Genomic DNA, 19,886 nt, shown 5'->3' on the forward strand with positions numbered 1-19,886 from the left:
GAATATGAGATTTTTTTTCTAGTTGAATTTTCACAGTATCCAATGTACACTTCTCTTTTGTTTTTATCACTTATTAAAGCATTTTAAAACACAGTTCAAAATAAATTACCTCAGCAAATGTTCAGCTAATGTATGACATCACAGTGACTGCAGAAATATCTATAATACTTATGATTTCTGCCAAGCATTTTCCCAGCCCTTCAGCACTTAGCAAAGTGACTGGGCATTGCACTATATCTAATATATCAATAAACTATTCAGAAACAGATGGTATAAATTCCATAAACACTTCACACAAAAAAGCTGTGCCAATGTTTTTACTTATACAGAAAAGCCAGACATAGGCAACCCCAGATCCTAACTTTAGCACCATTGCTCTGGAGAAAAACAACATTTTCGTTGATCGAAAATTAGATTTAGTGCCATAATTAAGCATAACGGGCCAGAGGTCACGTTGTATTTTATGTGTTTGTTCAAGATGACTATTCAGCTCTAACTTGTAAACCCTGTGCAGCACATCAGAACATTTAGCAGTGTGACCTTCATGATCTTCTCTTCCATTCCCTACCATCTCTTCCCCCCATCTGGGTGCATAAGAAGCAGGAGCAGCAGTAACACTCTCCAGTTCTGTTTTTAATTAAGAATCCTAGACACTGGTTTTTCACTCAGCAGAAAGCACAAAGCCCCACTACAAATAGACCAAAGACAACTTGAATTGAGATGTGCACCAAGAAGGTAGGAAGATATAAATGAAACCTGTTGCACCTGTTGCTTACAGAGCAAGAGAGCTCTTCTCTGTTATAAGGCCTGAAGCCCAATCCCAGAAGAGAAGGGCTTCTCATCTTGCTCTTCCTTTTTTTTTCATTTTTTTTTTCTGGAATCCTTCTAGGGCTCACCAATCCTTTACAAAAAGTGGTTCATGACACCAGAAATGTATTATAAGGAAAAAAAAAAAAAAGCATTCAGTAGAAGTCTAGAGGGTACATGCATAGCTCACATTTAACTCTACATAATCTACGGGAAAAAAAATATTAATTTCTGATCTAGATGCAAAATATTCATTAAAATAAACGTTGTAGAGTAAAACACCCATTTAATACACTTCTTTTGCCCCCAGTTTACTTACAGGATGGTATTAGATTTGCAAGAAAACTAGAATGTTCCATAAATTAAAAATATGTAATATTTTATATAAATTACAGTTTTAAAATTTAAATTTAAATATTTAAAAGGATCACTTACTGGATGTTTAGATGAAATTCTGCCAGTCACAGTTCCTGTCTGATTCCATGTAGAGGAAATAAATCCCTACAGTCAAGTAAAATAAACATACCCACAAAAAAGAAAAGGATGAAGCCATACGTCTAAAAAGGGCATATTTCTCTAAAGTTTAATTAATGCTAATATTAGTTATAAAAACTCACTGCAATCAGGATTACAAAGTCAAAAAGAAATATTTTGTAATTTTCCATACATAAAATTTCTTGAACAGTAAATACTTCAATCATTTCATACCTTTTTACGATTTATTTGAAACACTATGTTTTACAGACTACTTTTCTATTTTTACCTTTCTCATACATGTTCGTAGTCCATCCACATAGGTTGATTTTATCTTACGAACCTGAATTACACAGAAGTATTAGAAAAATGCTTATTCATAAAAATAGATTTTCACATTGAAGATCTTAATCTCAAATGCATATAAACTTGTTTTGTAGACTTTCTTAAAAGACAGTTTTACCTTAGAAAATAATGGATGCATACTCACTAGTAGCTTGACCTATTAATATATGTTAGGAAAGTACTAGGTTATACCCTAAAGCCAGGTCTATAAAGACACTAGTAAATAAACTACTGGAATTTATTAATTTGTATCTTATACCCCCCTCATCAATAAACTACTCAAAAAAAGACACAAACAAAAATTTGCACGTTTTAGTGGTGTTTTTTGTTTGTTTCTTATCTATTTTGGAAACTGATCAGCTGAATTCCCCAAACATTAAGAACTAACTAGGTAATTTCGGGTTTTCAGGAGGGTATTGTCATCTAAAAAAAAAAAAAAAAAAAAAAGTTGTCATCTCCTTCACTATCTTGATAGTATTTCTTCTGAATTCAGAAAATAAGTATTTTGTCCTGAGAATGTGCTTTATAGTACTAAACAAATTTAGCAGTGTAGTTTCCCAAGTGCTTTTGCAGTAGTTTCTGCTAGCTATAATCTAACATCGTACAAATAAAAGTATAAACTTTAAATTCAAAAACTCTTAAGAATATCTACAGCTTGCAAATTTAAATTTCAATGAATATATGAAATAATTAAACTAGATCCAACTTTGTTTGTTTGTTCATCTGAGAATATATTTCTTGCTAATTTTGCTTCAGTGCAACTACATTATGTAAACACATCACCTCACCTGCCGGTATTCTAACATTATCTTAGGCAAAGGATGAAGATCTTGCAACTTACTCAGCTGCAAAATAAAGAATTTGAATTACTGGTGTATTTTTCTGCTAAGTGGTATTATTTAGCCACCTTAATCTCACCATTAGAACACTGATTGATACTTCACATTTAACTGTCAGAACGTAAAATACAGCATAAGTTCTGGTGGAAGACATTCTCTCACCAAGCTGAGGGGATGAAAAACTTGCTAAAGAATAATGTCCTTCAAGCAAACACAGCCCAGGCCCAAGGGAGCCTTCATTCTTTCCTGCCTTCAGCAGGAGGGCTGGAGATTATCCCTTTGCATTTCATTTCCTTTCCCATTCCAGACAGGGACAAAAAGATCTGCAGACAAAAGCTGTTCCACAGAACATAGCAAACATATAGGGCATGGGGTGTGTATGTGTGAATATGGCCCTTTCTTTCACTTTTGTGCTAGACAGCATCTAAGTAAGAGATAACATGAAAAAGTACACAAAATAATATGTTTATACATATATACACATATATGTAGACAATATATGTATACATACATATATTGTATATATTGTATATGTACGTGTATATTTTATACATGTGTATGTATACACACAAAATGCAAAAGGAGAATTTATTCCATTCATCCAATAACACAAGTTCCAGGAGACTTTCAATTAAAAAAAAAAAAAAAAGTTGAAATTATCAAATTCAAAATCAATAAAATGAAGCAAATTTATGATAACTTTGACTTTAAATTGACTTAACATTTTGTTAATAAAAAGAGTCAAATGAGCTTGGATATTTAGAATTACAACAAAAATATCTGGAACTACCACAGTTCAGGGTAGAAAACTGATGCAATTATACCAGAATGATGATTAAAAACCGTTAAGTTTTTTTCTTACTATCAGGGACAGACAATATATTGATAATATATTAATTATCTAGTATTTAACTATTATAATGTTTCAGATTACATTTCTTCAATTAACCCAATATCAACAACTGTTGGAAAAAGCAATGAATTAAAAAAACAAACAAACAAACAAACAAAAAAAAAAACACATTGCTTTGATAGACTGCAACAAATCTTATATTCTCACACAAAGAAAACGTATTTTATATCACCGATCCTTCCTATCTCCCAAGCCTTCCCTGTCACTCACCAAGATTACATATTTCATCTATGAAGCCTCCTTTTCCATCAATAATGTGCAATTTTTGTGGTTATGCTGCTGACATTAAGTCAGAGGTAGTATCTGGTAGTTCAGACAGCCCAAGAGTTGAATTTTGTCTCTCACACTTGAGAAACAAATACTACGTTTCTGTTTTCCCCAAAGGTGCTCATTTTCAGCCATGAGTTTTCAGTTTGACTCCCATGTAAACTAGAGCAATACAACTGCAGCTACACCAAGAGATTCTGTGATTATTTTAATAAAAGGAAGGGGCATCCATATTTGCCTCTGAAGTTACCAAGTAGTCTGCAGTTCAACCTTGACTTTATCATTTATAGACAAATGGTTTGGGCATGTTTCTGTCCTGTGGGATCACACGCTGAGCACATGCATTGCTGAAAACGATCTGTTCCAACATTAGCAGAAGAAAAAAACCTGGAGAAGTTTCATATGTGCCGTATTCACTACACTGTATCTGAAAACACATTTCACCTCTTGTAAAGGTGAGTGAAAGTATCTAAAGTGGTCATTATTGCTCTCAGGGAACACGATTCTATCAAAATCCTGCAGACAACTCCAAGTATAACTGTGTTTACTGAACACAGAAGAAATCCTGGGTTTCTCTTTCTTTCACCAGCAGATTTTACATTTTCTCTCACCAGTGGTCTCCTTCAAAAACCAGTCATACATGTACTTAGCTACCAGCATCTGACCAGTGAGAAAGTTTTCCTCCTCTGAGGAAGATAGTCCTACACGCATGCTGGTACTAAAGTCTGTAACCCTGGTTACAGCTAAAGTTCAGCTTCAGTAGGTGCTTTGTTTGTTTATCAGGGAGAGCAACTTAAAGAGAAAGAAGTCTGCAGGGGCATCAGATTCTTTTTTAGGAGGTGTTCAGTCTGTGAGGGAGAGAAGGCAAGATGCAGTCTCCAAGCAGAACACCTGTAAACATATTCACAGGTTGTTCTGGAAAAATTGGAAATAGCACAAATAGATAAAAAAAAACATACACCTCTCATTCTTGTTTCAGAGCAAGGGAGAAATCCTAAAAGGTAAACTACTCCAGATTAGTTTATTGCCAGCTCCACACTGACCTATAAGAAGGTAAGGTCCATAGGTAAGAGTAGATTTGGCATTAGATCTCTGCAGAGCCACTACAAAATGTTAGGAAATACCAAGAATTTCAGATCAAAAAACTACAAATTACTTCCTTCTTTTCTTACAAAGGTGTATTCACTATAGAGTTGTTTTTCTACCTGAAGCTTGACAAATGTCAAGGGCAGTAGTATTCTCCTCTATCCTTTCCATTCCTGGTAAGTACTAAGGGGACAGCCCCCATCCCTTTCATTTCTGGCACAAATAAATGAAGTGTGATTAATGTGACTTAAAAAATAAACCAAGATTGTTAGGGAAACTTTAGACAAGTGTCGGTTTCACTGAAACATAACTTGGAAGTTTTTCTAAATTACGAAGATAGTTAAAAAAAAAAAACAACTCTCCCTATCTCACCACGACTTCTGAGGTGGATGCCACTTGTTGCCTTTCAGTTCTTGGAATTTTCTCACACAGTGTATGCAGTTTTAACTTTTCAAATAGTACCTACATTAACAAAACATGTAAGAAAACAGTTTCAGTATTTCAGTGCTGAAAAGGAATGGAAAATTCTGTGCCTGAACAGTTTAGAAAACAGATTTAAAGCAAGAAAGAGTATACTGTAGGGAAGAGAATCAACACAGAATGTAAAAGATAAAATCTCTGCCTTTGATATATATTTAACATTACTGCATTCACTAAATTAAAATGCTTTATTTCTTTAAATGCAGTCAAATACAGATTAGCCCAAACTGTCAGATTTATGAGAAAACTAACAAGTCCTCTATTATAATCAGAAAAGACAAGTATTTAGAAAAGAATCTGAAGTTGTAAGAACAAATTTATATGCTTTATAATTCTTTTCTATCCATAAAAATTTACAGAACAGAGAGCTTAGGTAATAATAGCAGTATAAATATTACCTCTCTGAGTTGACTACTACTGGTCAAAAGGAATCGTTCTCCAGCAATTTGATGGGCCTCCTGTTCAAGCTCTTTGAGTCTCAACTACAAATGAGTACATCAGAATTATTCTGTTTCAATTATTATTTTCTTCAATATTCTGCTGCTTCCTAGATTAATGAGTATATTAGACTTCTACTTCCAAAATGGATACTTCATAATGTGTAATCATTGTTGGCTACCTGGTGTAGTGGATTGCTTACATATTTTTAATTTACAATTCTCTGTGATCTGGAAAGGAGGATTTAATGTAGTAAAACTACCAAAAGTCATTGGAAAATTATTTAAATTATTGAAGACTACAGAGGTCTGTGAGAAACAGAGTGTGCAAATCATTCAGGCACACTTACAAACTGTCAGACCACTACAATTACCTAGTCAGAATTAATGCTACAAAATAATGCTACAAAATACAAAAATCTAGCTATTTTACCAATAGGAAAATGGCAAACTTGGAACTCTCAGAACATATAATTTGTAAAGAGTGTTTTATTTGTAAAGAGAGACAGAAAGATGTATCATTTCTCAGAAAGATGGTTACTGACAACTGTAGGTTCAAAAACATTCATTACAACTTTTACTCAACCCATAATTAGTTCTGGGCAAAGCTAATGAAGCAAATATCTCTTTTGCTTGACTAAATAAATGTAACATAAAATGTGATAAAACAAACAAACAAAAAAATCCTCCTCTTTTTCACTGTTGATCTCTGTAAAAGCAGAAAAATGCTATTTAATTTTCGAAAGAAAAAAAAATAAAGACAAAATTTACCCCCAGAATCTCTGATGTTTTTTTCAGTTCTTGCTTGTTCACATGTATTTTGTGTGTTTCCATCACTGTAAACACAAATACAGAGTACACTTACTATTGACAACTGTGATCTTGCATAATTCAGACTGTAAAATGGGAACTCTAACTCACAAAGGTGTTATAAGGATAAGGTAACGTGTAGTATTCTCAGTTATAACTTTAAGGTCTCTTCCAAACCAAACCATTCTGTGATTCTATGGGATAGGATAGGATAACATCCTATGTCAGTAGAGCAAGCAGCTGTGTGAAAAAGGTGAAGAGTCTTATTTTGAGCTGTTTTCATACCTGCCAGAATTTTGATCAGTGGAAGCTCTAACGTGCAAAATAATTTCCACAAACCTTGAACCTGTAAAGCAAGATACGAATAAGCATCAGTATCAGCCAACTTTAATTAACACAATCAAACATATAATAGTATCATTATGCATATCCATTTTTCAGTAAGCCATATTTAATTTTCTATATAATCCCTTTTCATATGACAAGGTTGTCTGTGTAATGAAATACTACTTAGTGTGAATTATAGTATCTAAATGCTATAGTCAGTTATCACATCATTTTGTAGGGAAAGGTACAGGAACAGTAATAAAGAAATACACACATCTCATTTTGTTCTAAATGGTTTATTTTTAGAGTAAGATCCGTTAGAACATACAGTTATCCCTTTATTTACTTGAGTAATTAAGCAACTCCTCAGAATTCACAAATTTGTTTTCATTAGGAAGAATACACAAGATAATGGGGTTATGTACCCAATTTAGTTACAAAGAACAGGAAGTCTTTTTTCTCTAACCACTGAAGCAATTAGACAGCAATATTTGTCTAAAATCTCCCCCTGTAGGCTGGTGATGAGTATTTCTGTGCCTTAGATGTTTCCCTATTGCCTTCTTTCACACATTGAAGGATTGCTGGGCCACCTAAAAATCCAGACTAACCTGGCTAAACTAATTGTCTAATCCCTTAAAATATATTTCAAACAAGTTTCAAGGAAACCCCTAGCATCTCTCGGATAGGGATGGTTTGGATGAGACATTAAGAAGAAATTCTTTACTTGGGGGGGGTGGTGAGGCACTGTCACAGGTTGCCGAGACAAGCGGTAGGTGTCCCATCTCTGGAAGTGCCCAAAGCCAGGTTGGATGGGGCTTTGGACAATCTGGTCTGGTGAGTGGTGTCCCTGCCCATGGCAGGGGGCTGGAACTGGATGGGCTTTAAGGTCCTTTCCAACCCAAACCATTCTGTGATTCTAGGTACCTTTCACCAGAACCTGAGCATATCCCTGAAGTCAGACACATTTCCAGACATATGATCACAAGAAGAAAATGAAACAGAACAGAATAGAACCCCCACAAAAATAAAAGAATTCTTGAGATGCATTCTGAACTTCAATAAGGGCTAACATAACCCACAGAGCTGATAGACATGCTTAGAGTTTTTATACCCAAGGAAGACACTCTAAACGTGCCTACCTGCCTACGAAGAAAATCCACTACATTGTTTGAACTCTTAATACTTTTAGATAGTTTCTTATAGCTTTAAAATGTAAAATGAAAAATCACAAGTCTGATTTTTTCCTGTTCTTACAATCTTTGTTTAAATATTTAAGTTAACTGTTGCATAGGAAGTTTCTTCAAGATACCCTTTCAGAGTAGACACTTCATTATTCTGAAAAACAATGGCAAATTTGATGGACAATTTTAAATGTTGATCAGCATTGTATATTGGTAAGGGTTGAAGATTTCTGCTTTACTCATATAGAGGTTCTGATCTGAATGAGAAGCATGTCACTAGCTGTCTTTAATTTACAATACCTCAGAAGTTATAGCTGAGTAACTACTTTTCAAATCTTACCTGTAAGTCATGCGTAAGGTCTGCCATTACTGTATAAAGCTTCTCCAAGTTTACACCTAAATTTTGGTACTGATAAAAAAAAAAAAAAAAAAGACTTTTAAGATTAAAATATTCAGAATACTACCTATTTTAAAAGGGATTAAACTATTTAAATATTTTTTTTTATATTTGTCTCCTGTTATATTTAAAACTTCAGTAATGTTTTTAGACCTCTGGAAAAAAAAAAATCATGAACACAGGATATATTAGATTTTAACTGTTCCTTTATTTACATTTTGCAAAGACCAGGTACTGAGAAATAGTATTACTACATGCTGCCTTTGATGCTGAAGTCAGAATTCTATTCCTACTTGTAAAATGAGGAAAAATATGTTGCAAATTTCTTTTTCTATCAGTACTGCCCTTCTTCTGTGCCTGAATTATTCACTTCTTTCTGTTCCAGGGAAGTTCCACACAATCATACTACCTTGTTTAGTTGACTAGAAGATCATTTTGACAGGAATATACAGACTGAAAATTCAAGAAAGATTCTAATCTAGTCCTGTAATGCATAACGAAGAAACAATAAAAACAAACAAACAACAAAAAACATACACAGCAAGAACAAGAAGGAAAAAAAAAAAAATCATCCCTGGAAGGAAAAATCATCCTGAGAGAAGTCAGAGAAAATCTACATTAAACCCCACAAGACTATGGAATTTTGAGGAAGTCCAGAAACCTAGAATGCAAGATAATGATACCAGACAGTGCAATACTGACTGCAGATTCCTGTTGATAATATTTTGGAAAAAAATATCTATAGCAGATAGAAATGCAGAATGCTCAAGCTTACTATTTTATGCTTAACAACATGAGCATAATGTACATCTGATGGAAGACTCAGAGCAGAAGCCAATTTTGATGCCAACCCTTTAGTGGATCCTAACCACTTTAGAAGATAATCTGATTACATTCACTGCTTCCTTCTCAATAACTGCATAGCAGGGGACTGACCTAGATTTGGCTAGATTCTTGGTGAGCAGGGTATTCCAAGATCATTTTTTACTAAAATAGTACACATAGTCAGGGTTCCAACTAAATTCAAGAGCTGTTTCCCAAGTGAATTACATCTTTCTGTCAAGAATAGTAAACAGACTCCTCCTGATTGACAGGACACCAAATGGCCATGAAATCACATGGAAGGCTTCTCAATTGAAAAAACGTCGACAGCGTTCTTTGGACACCTTGTAAGTAAGCTATCTCCACATTTATCATTCACCCTACATATATTTTGAAGGAATCCTAATTATCTTGTGCTCATTTTTATTATTTGCATACCTGTCCTGGAGCTGGCAGAATACAAAGAGGGGATCTTACACCATGAGCTGCAGAAGTCTCTCTTTTCTCTACAGACCTGCAGATATTCTATAACCTTCTTACCTTAACCGCTTTCATGAAATATCTAAAAAGTTGAAAAAAAAATCTCCTCCAGAAGAACTACGTTTTGCTTTCTCCACTCAAACTGAGCTAGAAGGTGTTTTGCTTACCAGAGTAAGCTCTCAGAAATTATGCTACCAAATCCAGCTTTGCTACCCATTCCACAGTTTCATGGTTTTCACTTGATATATTCAGAATCTTCCCTTTAGTCCTTCTGTGATGAGAATGCAAGGACATTCTACTTGTTATCAGATTTACATTCTAAGACTGCATGGAAAATGAAGAAAATGCTTAAATTTGAATGAAGCATCTAATGTTTTGTAAACAACAAAAACAAGATTACATTATCTAGAAGAGCATATGCAATGAAACCAGATATGGTATCACTACTAAATTGGATGTCATTAAGTTATGAATTATGGATTAAACCAGGAAGATTGCCATTGAAATTGTTGCCAAGAATATCTTCTTAAAAACAGGTCTGATGTCAGAACACTGTGGTCCTCCAGGGCTTTTAATCTGCCCAGCCAGGCAGTAATTCTTTCAAAGCAAAAGCGGGTAAGTATAATCAAAGTGGTTGGACAATTTCTTGTTTGTTTCAGTGATGACACTTCACAAATATCCAGCCTGAGACAACTGCACTGTCTTCAACTGCATGCAAATAGTTGTCCTTGTGAAAATACGGCTTTAGTTAGAAAACTGCTACATTAGAATGAATTGATCAGTCTGGTTGGTTAGGTATTTATTATTCTGATCTTTTTGCTATATCAAACCTTTAATTTCTTGTTGCAAACACCTCTGCATGTTCTTTCATAATGAAGCTTTACATAGACTAAGAGCCATAATTTTCTGGTCAGCAGAAGTCTTTCAAAACTTGCATTTTAATGGGTAGCAAATTAAAATTAGAGTTGATAAAGATTTTAAGAAAGCACATATAATTCAAAAACACAAAAGCCAGTTTACAAGTAGATAAAGAAGTGGATTAGGTGGGCACTAGTCTAGTAAAATCAGGGCTAGAATTTAGAAGACTGAAAGAGAGCGAGAGGGGAGATGAAATGTCAAAAGAGCCTTTTACTGAAATCCAGAAAAGAGGAGGTTGTGTTTAAATGAACATGACAAATGCATCAATGAGGCATGTGTGCTCAAAAAGAACCAGACAACCAAAGAAAGATACTCTCAGCTGAGAGGAGTGATCGGAACAGGTTAGAGAATGCCACTGGTCTACATGCCAAGGTATTTCTCTTCTGACCTCTGTATTGTACAGCCCTCCAGTGTCAACTTTCAGCCTCACAAAAAACTATATACTTTCCTACCCACCCATACCATGAATATAGTTACCACAAGCAACATACTATGAAAAACCTTGACAGATGGAAGTAGCTTGCTCACCATTTCTTCATGTGAGTTATTTTTGCTACAGCCCTTTCCAAAAAAGAGGAGGAAAAAAATCATTTGCACAGCCTTGGAATGTTGAGAACCCTCAACTCTATTACTCCACTTTGGGGGTAATCTTTGCTGCAACCACGTTTTCCTACGACATATCAGAGAAAAACAAACAAAAAAAAAAATATTGACCTGACTGCAAGAAACCTTGTCCATATCCAGTGATCCTGGAACAAGTGAGCTGTCTTCACAGACAGAAAGAGTGCTTTCAGCACCAGCCAGCCTAATTGATCTGTTCTGGAGGTAGAAGTAAGCCCAATGGCAGGCTTCAAATGATTTCAGGATTCCTTATCAGCAAACACAGTACAAAAGCAGCATGATGTGTAGCACCTGTTTCAGCAAAGGTTTCAATGGATGTGGACTACGATCACTTTTGTGGAGCCTTTTGGCACAGCACCTAATATACAGATCAGCAAGTAGTACGCACTCCATGCTACAGAGGGGTCTGGGTGAGTAGCTGGAGCTGCAGGATACAGAAAAAAGTAGCCGTCATTCCAAGTATCATGCTGGGTGGACAAGATTAGCAGAAAAGGGAGCTAAACTGAAATTGTGGGGCACAGGACATGATGCACCACCTGCCCTCAAGCACTCTGGGTGTACAGAGGACTGTTAGGAACCTATCACCAAATACAGAGCAAGAAGGCTCCAGAGAAATCTGGCAAAAAGATAGGCTTCACAGAAAAAAATGGCCCTGACTGGGCAAACAGAGAAGTCAAACATAAAGTGGGTCCATAGAACTAATGCATTGGGTAAGGAATAGGGGGGAGAATAATTACAGCATGTTAGAGGGAGGCATAAACAGGGACTTAGATGAAATCAGCATAAAAGGCACTAGAGGTGGCTGGGGCAAGGAATCAAACTAGACCAAAGCAGGGCAAGAGGAAAATAAGACTTCAATATTTAACTCAGAGATGGGAATCAGGATGAGAAAGCTGAGAAATTAAAACTAAGAATAGATATGATGTAGGAAGAACAAAAGACTGAGGGAAAATATGGAAAGAAACAAGTCAAGGATGCTGACTCACACGACAGGACAGCACATGTAAAAATAGCCTGCAAGTGTACAGCTTCTGGCTGTTTACCTTTCTTTCCATTCCCTACACAAATAGCTTGAAGTAGTTTCTGAACAACAGCAGTTTACAGATAGAGTTTTGAGTAAACTAGCTTTATTTGTCTCAGAAGGGCCTATGCAGTTGGGTATGTGCTTATATGAGGGAGATCTGTCCATATTCCAAGTCCACTTGACATCACTGGGTTTGTATCCCAGAAGCTCTACAATCACGGTATGATTCATGTGTCTGAACAAGCAACACCTCTGAAAAGTGAAAGGTTTCAAGAAATCACCATTTAGCCTACTCTACATCTATTTTTTTCATTAGTTCCCTCCAGCACTAACACTCTCAACATTCAAACAACCTGTGACAGCTAACGCGTCCAGAGTAGAATGCAATAGCCCAAAATACCAACACCAAAATTTTATAATGTTCAGTAAATAAGTTTCAACAGACAGTAAGACTATTTCCATAGCATTGTGAATAACTTCTCAAGAAGTTCATTAAGCATTTGGAGTAAAACTTAAGATACGTCTTAAGCTTATGATATGGTACCTTTACCAGAGTGTCATAGGATCCAGTAAAATTGTTAATTATAAACTAAATAAGGGGTACATGTCCACAGGAATTAAGGAGCAAGGCATTAGGCATTTTGGAAATGACAGCTGGTATCTGTTTGCAGATAGGTGAAAGAGAAAAGATGAATTTATATTAATTTTGCTACTGAACTTTTGGGTTTAGATACAGAATTTTGCAACTGTTCCTGGAGAATTTGATTCTATCTTGGTAGAATGGAGTGAACCCTTCCTTCTACTCTCTCTTTAACATTAGATTTCCAACAAGTAGTATTGTTATAACTTTCTTCTATCTGAAAAGTATTATGATTTTTTTTTTTTGCAATATTCTGTAGGCAAGGGCAATAATTTAAATATCTCCTTCCTCTTTTAAACCAACAACAATCTCAAACTACTTACCGATGCATTTCTCAAAGTGCCTGTATCTGTATTTTCTGTTTCCATAGAAAAAGATTTTTCAAAATACTTCTCCGTCAAACATTCAAAAGAGGGAACTGTGTCACTGGGGTTTATCAGCCATGCTGCAATCCTTGGATCTAACACGACGCTATCGGCAACTACAAAAATAAGTTATTTCTGACAATCAAAACGCTTAAATTACTTCCTATATTGAGAAATACTTCTAGAGTTTTGTCCATGTTTCCTTTAGACATACATCATAAATAGACAAGCATTCAAGTGATTCCAGTATGAGCATTTCTAGAATTTCATTATATCCTCTTGAGCAGAGGAAGTCTTTCTAGGAAACATGAAACATGAAGCAATTCAACCTTCTCAGCTATCATCAGGACTGTGTTAAAAGCTTTTGTTTCCACTGGAATCTAACCTTAAACTATTCAATGTTTCTATTCCTACTCTGAGAAGAAAGACATAATCTTAACGTGCCAACTGTCTGGTCGTAAACCTCCAAAGAAGGGTTTTCTTTCCATGGTACTAAAATTCTGTTCTCCAATATATTACCTAAACACTAATCTAGTTGCTTCTACACCATGTAATTTTAACAGAAACATCACAGGCACAGAGATTATAGGATTAGGTTATAGACTGGATTAGACAGTTACCTTGTTTCCAGCTAATTTCATTACCATAAATTTGAAGTACTGTCCTCAGAAAATCTTTTGCATTGAAGCAAATAACTGGAACTTTGCGACGCAGCATTTGAAACAACACTCGCCTGCACAAAAGAAATTTATTAACATGTACTATGCTGCTACCAGATTTAGTTAATACATTTAATTTATTCTTTAATTAGCAACTAATATTAAACTGAACAGCTAATACAAAACCTTTCTTTATTCCTTTAAGAACAGAATATTGTATTTGAATATTAAATTCTCAATTCAAATCCTGGAGCTTCATTCTATACTAAATTAGCAGATGACTTCCCATGCACTCATAAAGAAAAGAAAACCTTATTTGGCACTTGAAATTAAATTCAACCTTAATCTAAAACTGCAACTTGCATTCCTGTTATACTTTAACATACAAAATGAGATCGGAGAAGATTCTAAATAAACATAGTAAAATCATGATTTAAAAGTTGTTAGACTATCTAAATTGACCTAATTGCTTAGTGTTAATTTTCTCTAAGTCTAGTATGCTTCATATCATGCCACATTTTTCCATTATTTTTGAAAATGTCTACAGTTCTCATGTGTTATATGTGTAACATTTGAAGTATACATAGATTTTACTAATAATGTGTATCATTTTTTGTTAGCTTTATTTTAGGCAATACGGAAAAACAATAACTCTTTATAGAGTTTGAGTTGATATATCTTTAGTGATATAAAACCAGGGTACCAAGATTTTAGACAGATTATAAATTGTGCAGACCATAAGGTATTACTGTACATAGTTTTGATCCACTACTAAACAACTACACTGTTCCTAGAAAAATTAGATAAAGCCTATAGATAATACAATTATTCAACTTGTTTATTCTTGAGTTCTTATTGCTCAAAAGAATATGCTTTATTGATGTCATGCTCAGTTCAGAAGAATCAAACCGAAGACACTTTATAAAACTAATCATTTTATAATTCCAACATTGCATCTGGAGAAGTACAGGTAAGCGTAGTGATTTGTTTCAAGTCATACAGTGGTGCGGTGCAGAGATGTGATCAGCAAGCAAGTCTAACATCGCAAAAATTAATGCTTTGTAATTTAATTCCCCAAATTCAATAGTTTACAATAAAACAGTCATTACTGAAAATTATGAAATCTTCTGAAGAAATTTTAATATGCAACTATTATTTTGAAAGATCAGTCTCATCCCTGCCATTATAGGATACTATTTCAAGTTAATAATAAGGAATAAAAACAGATTTTGGCTATGCCAAGTGGACATTTAAAATATAATCCTACTTTTTAAAGATTTAGTTCAACTATTAAACAGATGTACAAAGCATTTACTTTTTTTTGCTTGTAATTTGGATGTAACATTGTTTCTGAATCCTAAGAAAACCTCATTCATCATCTCAGTCATTAAACAAGCCTATTGCACTCCATGCTCAGAAATTAGAAATAGCAGCCAGGCTCAAAAAGGATATATATCATAATGATGTCCTGAAACATATTGTGTAAGAAATTCAGTGCAGCAAATGGAAGATACATATTCTTCAAGTTTTAGTTGTTTTTTTTTTTTGTTTTTATTTGAAGCCATATAACCATCATGTGTTCATAAAGCTTTTCTAAGTGAATGAGTAGCTATTACTAAAATTCCAATCTCGAAAAGAAACACCACAGCATAACACCAACACAGGCTGGGCAGGAAACAGATTGAGAGCAGCCCTGAGGAGAAGAAGGACCTGGGGGTGTTGGTTGATGAGAAGCTTGACATGAGCCAGCAATGTGAACTTGCAGCCCAGAAAGCCAGCCGTGTCCTGGGCTGCACCAACAGCAGCATGGGCAGCAGGGCAAAGGAGGGGATTGCCCCTCTCTGCTCTGCTCTCATCAGACTCCACGTGGAGCCCTGCATTCAGCTCTGGGGCCTCCAGCATAAAAAGGACGTGGAAATATTAGAACGAGTCCAGAGGAAGGCAGTGAAGATGATCAAGGGGCTGGAGCACCTCTCTTACAGAGAGAGGCTGAGGGGTTGTTCAACCTGGAGAAGAGAAGGCCCCTGGGAGACCTTACAGTGGTGTTCCAGTGCCTGAAGGGGGCTGCAGGAAAGCTGTGAGGGATTCTTTGTCAGGGGACGCAGTGGTAAGACAGGTAGTAATGGCTTCAAACTAATAGATGGGAGACTGAGGAAAGAATTGCTTCTTCAGAGGCTGGTGAAGCACTGGCACAGGTTGCTCAAAGAAGCTGTGGATGCCCCAGCAACACCCAAGGCCAGGCTGGATGGGGCTTTGGGCAGCCCGGGCTGGTGGGAGGTGTAGTGCAGGGTGAAATTAGGTGATCTTTAAAGGTCCCTTCCAACCCAAACCATTCTATGATTTAATGAACATTATTACTGTTGCCAAAAGCATATGTAAAGCAAAGTAGTATTTTATTTCTATATGTTCTCACCAAGCAAATTTCTTGTGAGCCCGTTCTTCTTGTTCCCAAAGAGGTGAGCATTCAGTTTTTAAATAAATTAATTTGTCCCTTTCATCAGCAGCGTTCCGAATACGGTCGCTTGAAGAGTAACTGGGAGAACAGAGGCGATCTGTCTGATTCTTCACTAATATAACGATTCCTTTTACTGATGAAGTTAAGGCCTGTTAAGTATAATTAAAGCGTTTCCTGACAGATTTTATGCAATTCAATAAAGAAGATTTCACTAGTATTTTACCATATGAATGTCATCACATACACTACGGTCACTGCACACACCCTTAACAGAATAGAGCAGCAGACAAAAGCATCCTTGAAAGCAAAACCCACTGTACAAAGAAGAAAAAAAAATATTCAAGCAGTCTCACTAGAAGTACACTAATGACTGTTTAACCCAAGTGGTTCCATTTGCTTTAAATTTTACTTTGTAGAAAAATAAAACTTGGAAATATTTACTTCATTTTGCATTTATATTTTTGTAAGCAAGAATATCCAAAACTGGTCTAGACTCCATGGTCCCAATGAACATAATTTTGTGTTTATTGGAGTCATATGTATTGTCCAAATACATCTACAACACTGCCTCTATACAAAACACATCGTTCACTAACCTGCTCTGAGTTGAGCTGTGAAGAACCATCTTGAAATATCATAGTAGTTATAAAAGCCACTGCCTGTTCTATATTTGCAAGCAATTCTCTTTTTTCTTCATTTCCCAAACTCCTGATATCACAAGGATAATTTTCAGAAAATTCTGGTCGTCTGGAAGTCCAGTTATATCTTCTTTCATGTGAAGTGTAGTTCATTAGAGGTAATCTTTTTTTCTCCAAGTGACATGTAGGTACATCTTGCTTTCTTTTAAGGGGAGTAGCTACATTCTTTTCATCATCCTTCAGTTTTTTTGCTTTTACTGAAAGATTTTTTTTTCCATATCCCCATTTAGATAAGTCTAAATCCTGGTAATAGCTCAGTATTTTGGTAGCTTGATAGGAAAGCATTTCATTGGTATGTACTGTCCTGACTTTCTGACCAGTACTTCTTGCAGGGCTGGCAGATGATTTTAATAATGCAATTGTGGAATCATTAATTTCCTGGAAAAATCAAATTTTTCAGTGAACTAATTATTCAACTTATTAGGAGACAGAAATAATCATCCCTGAGTTAATTCAAAAAGCTTTTCAGGAAGTGATGCTGTACAAAAGAAAAAAAATCTTAGTGATACCATCAAGACAGACAGACAGTTTAGAGGAACTTTATCACATAGGCCAAAATTCAAGTGTCTATCAGTAAAAGTGATTTTGTTGATTTATATTGCTGGCATCCAAAACCACCACCATATTTGTTTGTTTGTTGTTAGTCCAAAACTAACAATGCCAAATTAACAAGAGCCATCTAGTCTGGTAGCCTGTCTTCCACAGTGACTAGGTCATTAGCAAGCTTTGTGTGAAGGGAGAGGCGACCTTTCATTTTCATCTTTAGCTTCAATATTCAAAGGGTTTTGTTTTTGTTTTTGGCAAGGGACCATAATACCTGCTTTGGAAATTCTGAATCCACTGAATCTCCACCAATTTTTCCAAAAAGTTACAGGATTGCAAGACACAACAAGAATTCATAGGAAAGTTGCATAGAAGGTGCACCTTATTATCAGGTGTACAGCTAAGTATTATACTCTAGCCTGGTTAAATCACTATCCCCACAACAGCTTTAATATTCCACACATTTCCCTGCATCCTTTTGTAGCAGCGTGTTTTATTTTTTTCAAAGTGCTATTAAAGAGCCTTGAACAAGAAATTGCATGGTAACATAATTCTAATCCTTCATCCTTGATTTCCTTGGTATGCTACTGGCCCTTGTATTTTCTTGCTGTTTATTTTGCTAGTTTCTTCAACACCCTCTTCAGCCAAGAGGGATCCTTTGTCTTGTGTTCTTTATGAAATACAAGTTCTGTAAAGTTGCAGGATGTTTAGTTGTCTCCTACATACTGTTGTTTAGCCATACTGCTCCCATTTGTTTTAAGCCTCCAATACTCGGTTTTTTATAAGTCCTTATTACCTACAGATGTTTTGCTTTTGGAGGGGAAACACCCTATACTTTCTTTTAAAAGCTCCTTCCTTTTTATGCAATTTCCTTTTTGAAATGAGGCAATCCTATAGTGACTTATCTATCTTTAGTGCCTCAGAAAGACTATAGTCCCTGTCAGGGTAACCTCCAGCAGGAATATTTTGATCTTGATCTTACACAGAATCAAATCAAAAGCAGTTTTTCCTTCAACTTCTCTAACTGCTTGGCAAAGCCATTGTTTTCTCAGTTTTAGTCCTCACACCGTGCATAAGTATAACATTTACACACTATTTTAAAGTAACTGAAGGCTCTCGTAATTACTACATTTTCTGCTCTTGGAATCACCAGCCTCCTTCAGCACTTCTGTCATTCCAAAAACTGAGGCCTTCTTGCTTTAAAAGAACCACAAGTTACTGCTGTGCAGGCCTCACATCAAGAACAAGAATTTCCACTGATTAAAGGATATCATCCATTTCTATTCACTCGATTGTTTGAGCAAACCAGAAAGGCAAAGCCAATGCTTTTTTGTTGTTGGTGGTTTGCAATATTCCTTAACCAAGATCCCATTTTCCCAAACCTCAGAACTGTGGAATCAAAAGGATGAAAGAGCCTTAGACTAGTTAAAAACACTTTACAGGATCAGCTCTACAGAAAAAAAAAGGTACAATTAAAAGGTTTTAAATAAACAGAAAAAGATTTAATTAAGTTTTTGCTGCTACCAAAATGAATAGTGATTGTTCTGAAAGATGACAAATAAATTGGACTTAGGCAAAGCTAATCACAAAGGAGACACTAAAAAAAGCTACCGTAAGTGGAATAATATTAGCACAGAAAGACTGACTGTTCAAGAACCATAGACAGACAGCTAATCCACTTAAGTGTATTCTCCAGTCAAATCACAAATAGTTTGCATTGTTTAACATATAGTAAAATTTGAATTAGGACACTGAAGTAATTATAGAATCAAGAATAAGTAATTCTCTTTTAAAAGATCAAAAATAAGAACAAAGCAAATTTAATTATCAAATCAGAATAATATAGTTGGAATTACAATTAACCATAGAGAGGAGCAGCAGCTTCTGGGAAGAACTGATCATCTATTAGAAATAATGACATAGCTGGAAGTAAACAACAGGCTTTCTAAGTCAGAGGAGGTCGTTTCATAATTTATGTGGATTTAGAAGAATTTCATTAGATCTGGTGTGTCAAAATTAGCTCCTCAACATTACAAAAAGAGGTTCCACTACCACATACGTTCACTAGTGGCTTAAGTCATTCTCATCATGCCTACAGACAAGCCAATGTAATTTGCAGGAAACTACCTCACCACGCACACAGGAAGCGTACTTTTCTGCTTCACAAGGAACCTGAACAGACTTGCAGAAGTGTGCACCATGCACCAGTCAGAGTAATGAAGGATGTGTGATCTGCAGCTGGGGAGCTCCACTTTTAATATCCGCAGCTCATTTGACAAACTTTATGGTCCTCAATCA

The 19,886-nt window shown here is 35.5% G+C and overlaps 1 protein-coding gene across 1 annotated transcript in view; it reads right to left on the minus strand.

Annotated features, from left to right (window-relative positions):
- Positions 1-19,886, minus strand: part of POLN (DNA polymerase nu) — a 99,851-nt gene that overhangs the window by 73,597 nt on the left and 6,368 nt on the right. Inside the window, exons 3-14 of the mRNA XM_068679710.1 lie at positions 16,944-17,423; positions 16,306-16,496; positions 13,854-13,966; positions 13,192-13,349; positions 8,307-8,375; positions 6,744-6,804; positions 6,420-6,484; positions 5,610-5,693; positions 5,104-5,193; positions 2,415-2,471; positions 1,571-1,624; positions 1,243-1,308 (exon numbers count right to left, since the gene is read on the minus strand). Of these exons, the coding sequence (XP_068535811.1) occupies positions 1,243-1,308; positions 1,571-1,624; positions 2,415-2,471; positions 5,104-5,193; positions 5,610-5,693; positions 6,420-6,484; positions 6,744-6,804; positions 8,307-8,375; positions 13,192-13,349; positions 13,854-13,966; positions 16,306-16,496; positions 16,944-17,423 (1,488 nt within the window). The remainder of the gene's footprint in view (positions 1-1,242; positions 1,309-1,570; positions 1,625-2,414; positions 2,472-5,103; positions 5,194-5,609; positions 5,694-6,419; positions 6,485-6,743; positions 6,805-8,306; positions 8,376-13,191; positions 13,350-13,853; positions 13,967-16,305; positions 16,497-16,943; positions 17,424-19,886) is intronic.

The sequence above is a fragment of the Anas acuta genome, chromosome 4, assembly GCF_963932015.1.
Source record: "Anas acuta chromosome 4, bAnaAcu1.1, whole genome shotgun sequence".
NCBI lineage: Eukaryota > Metazoa > Chordata > Aves > Anseriformes > Anatidae > Anas > Anas acuta.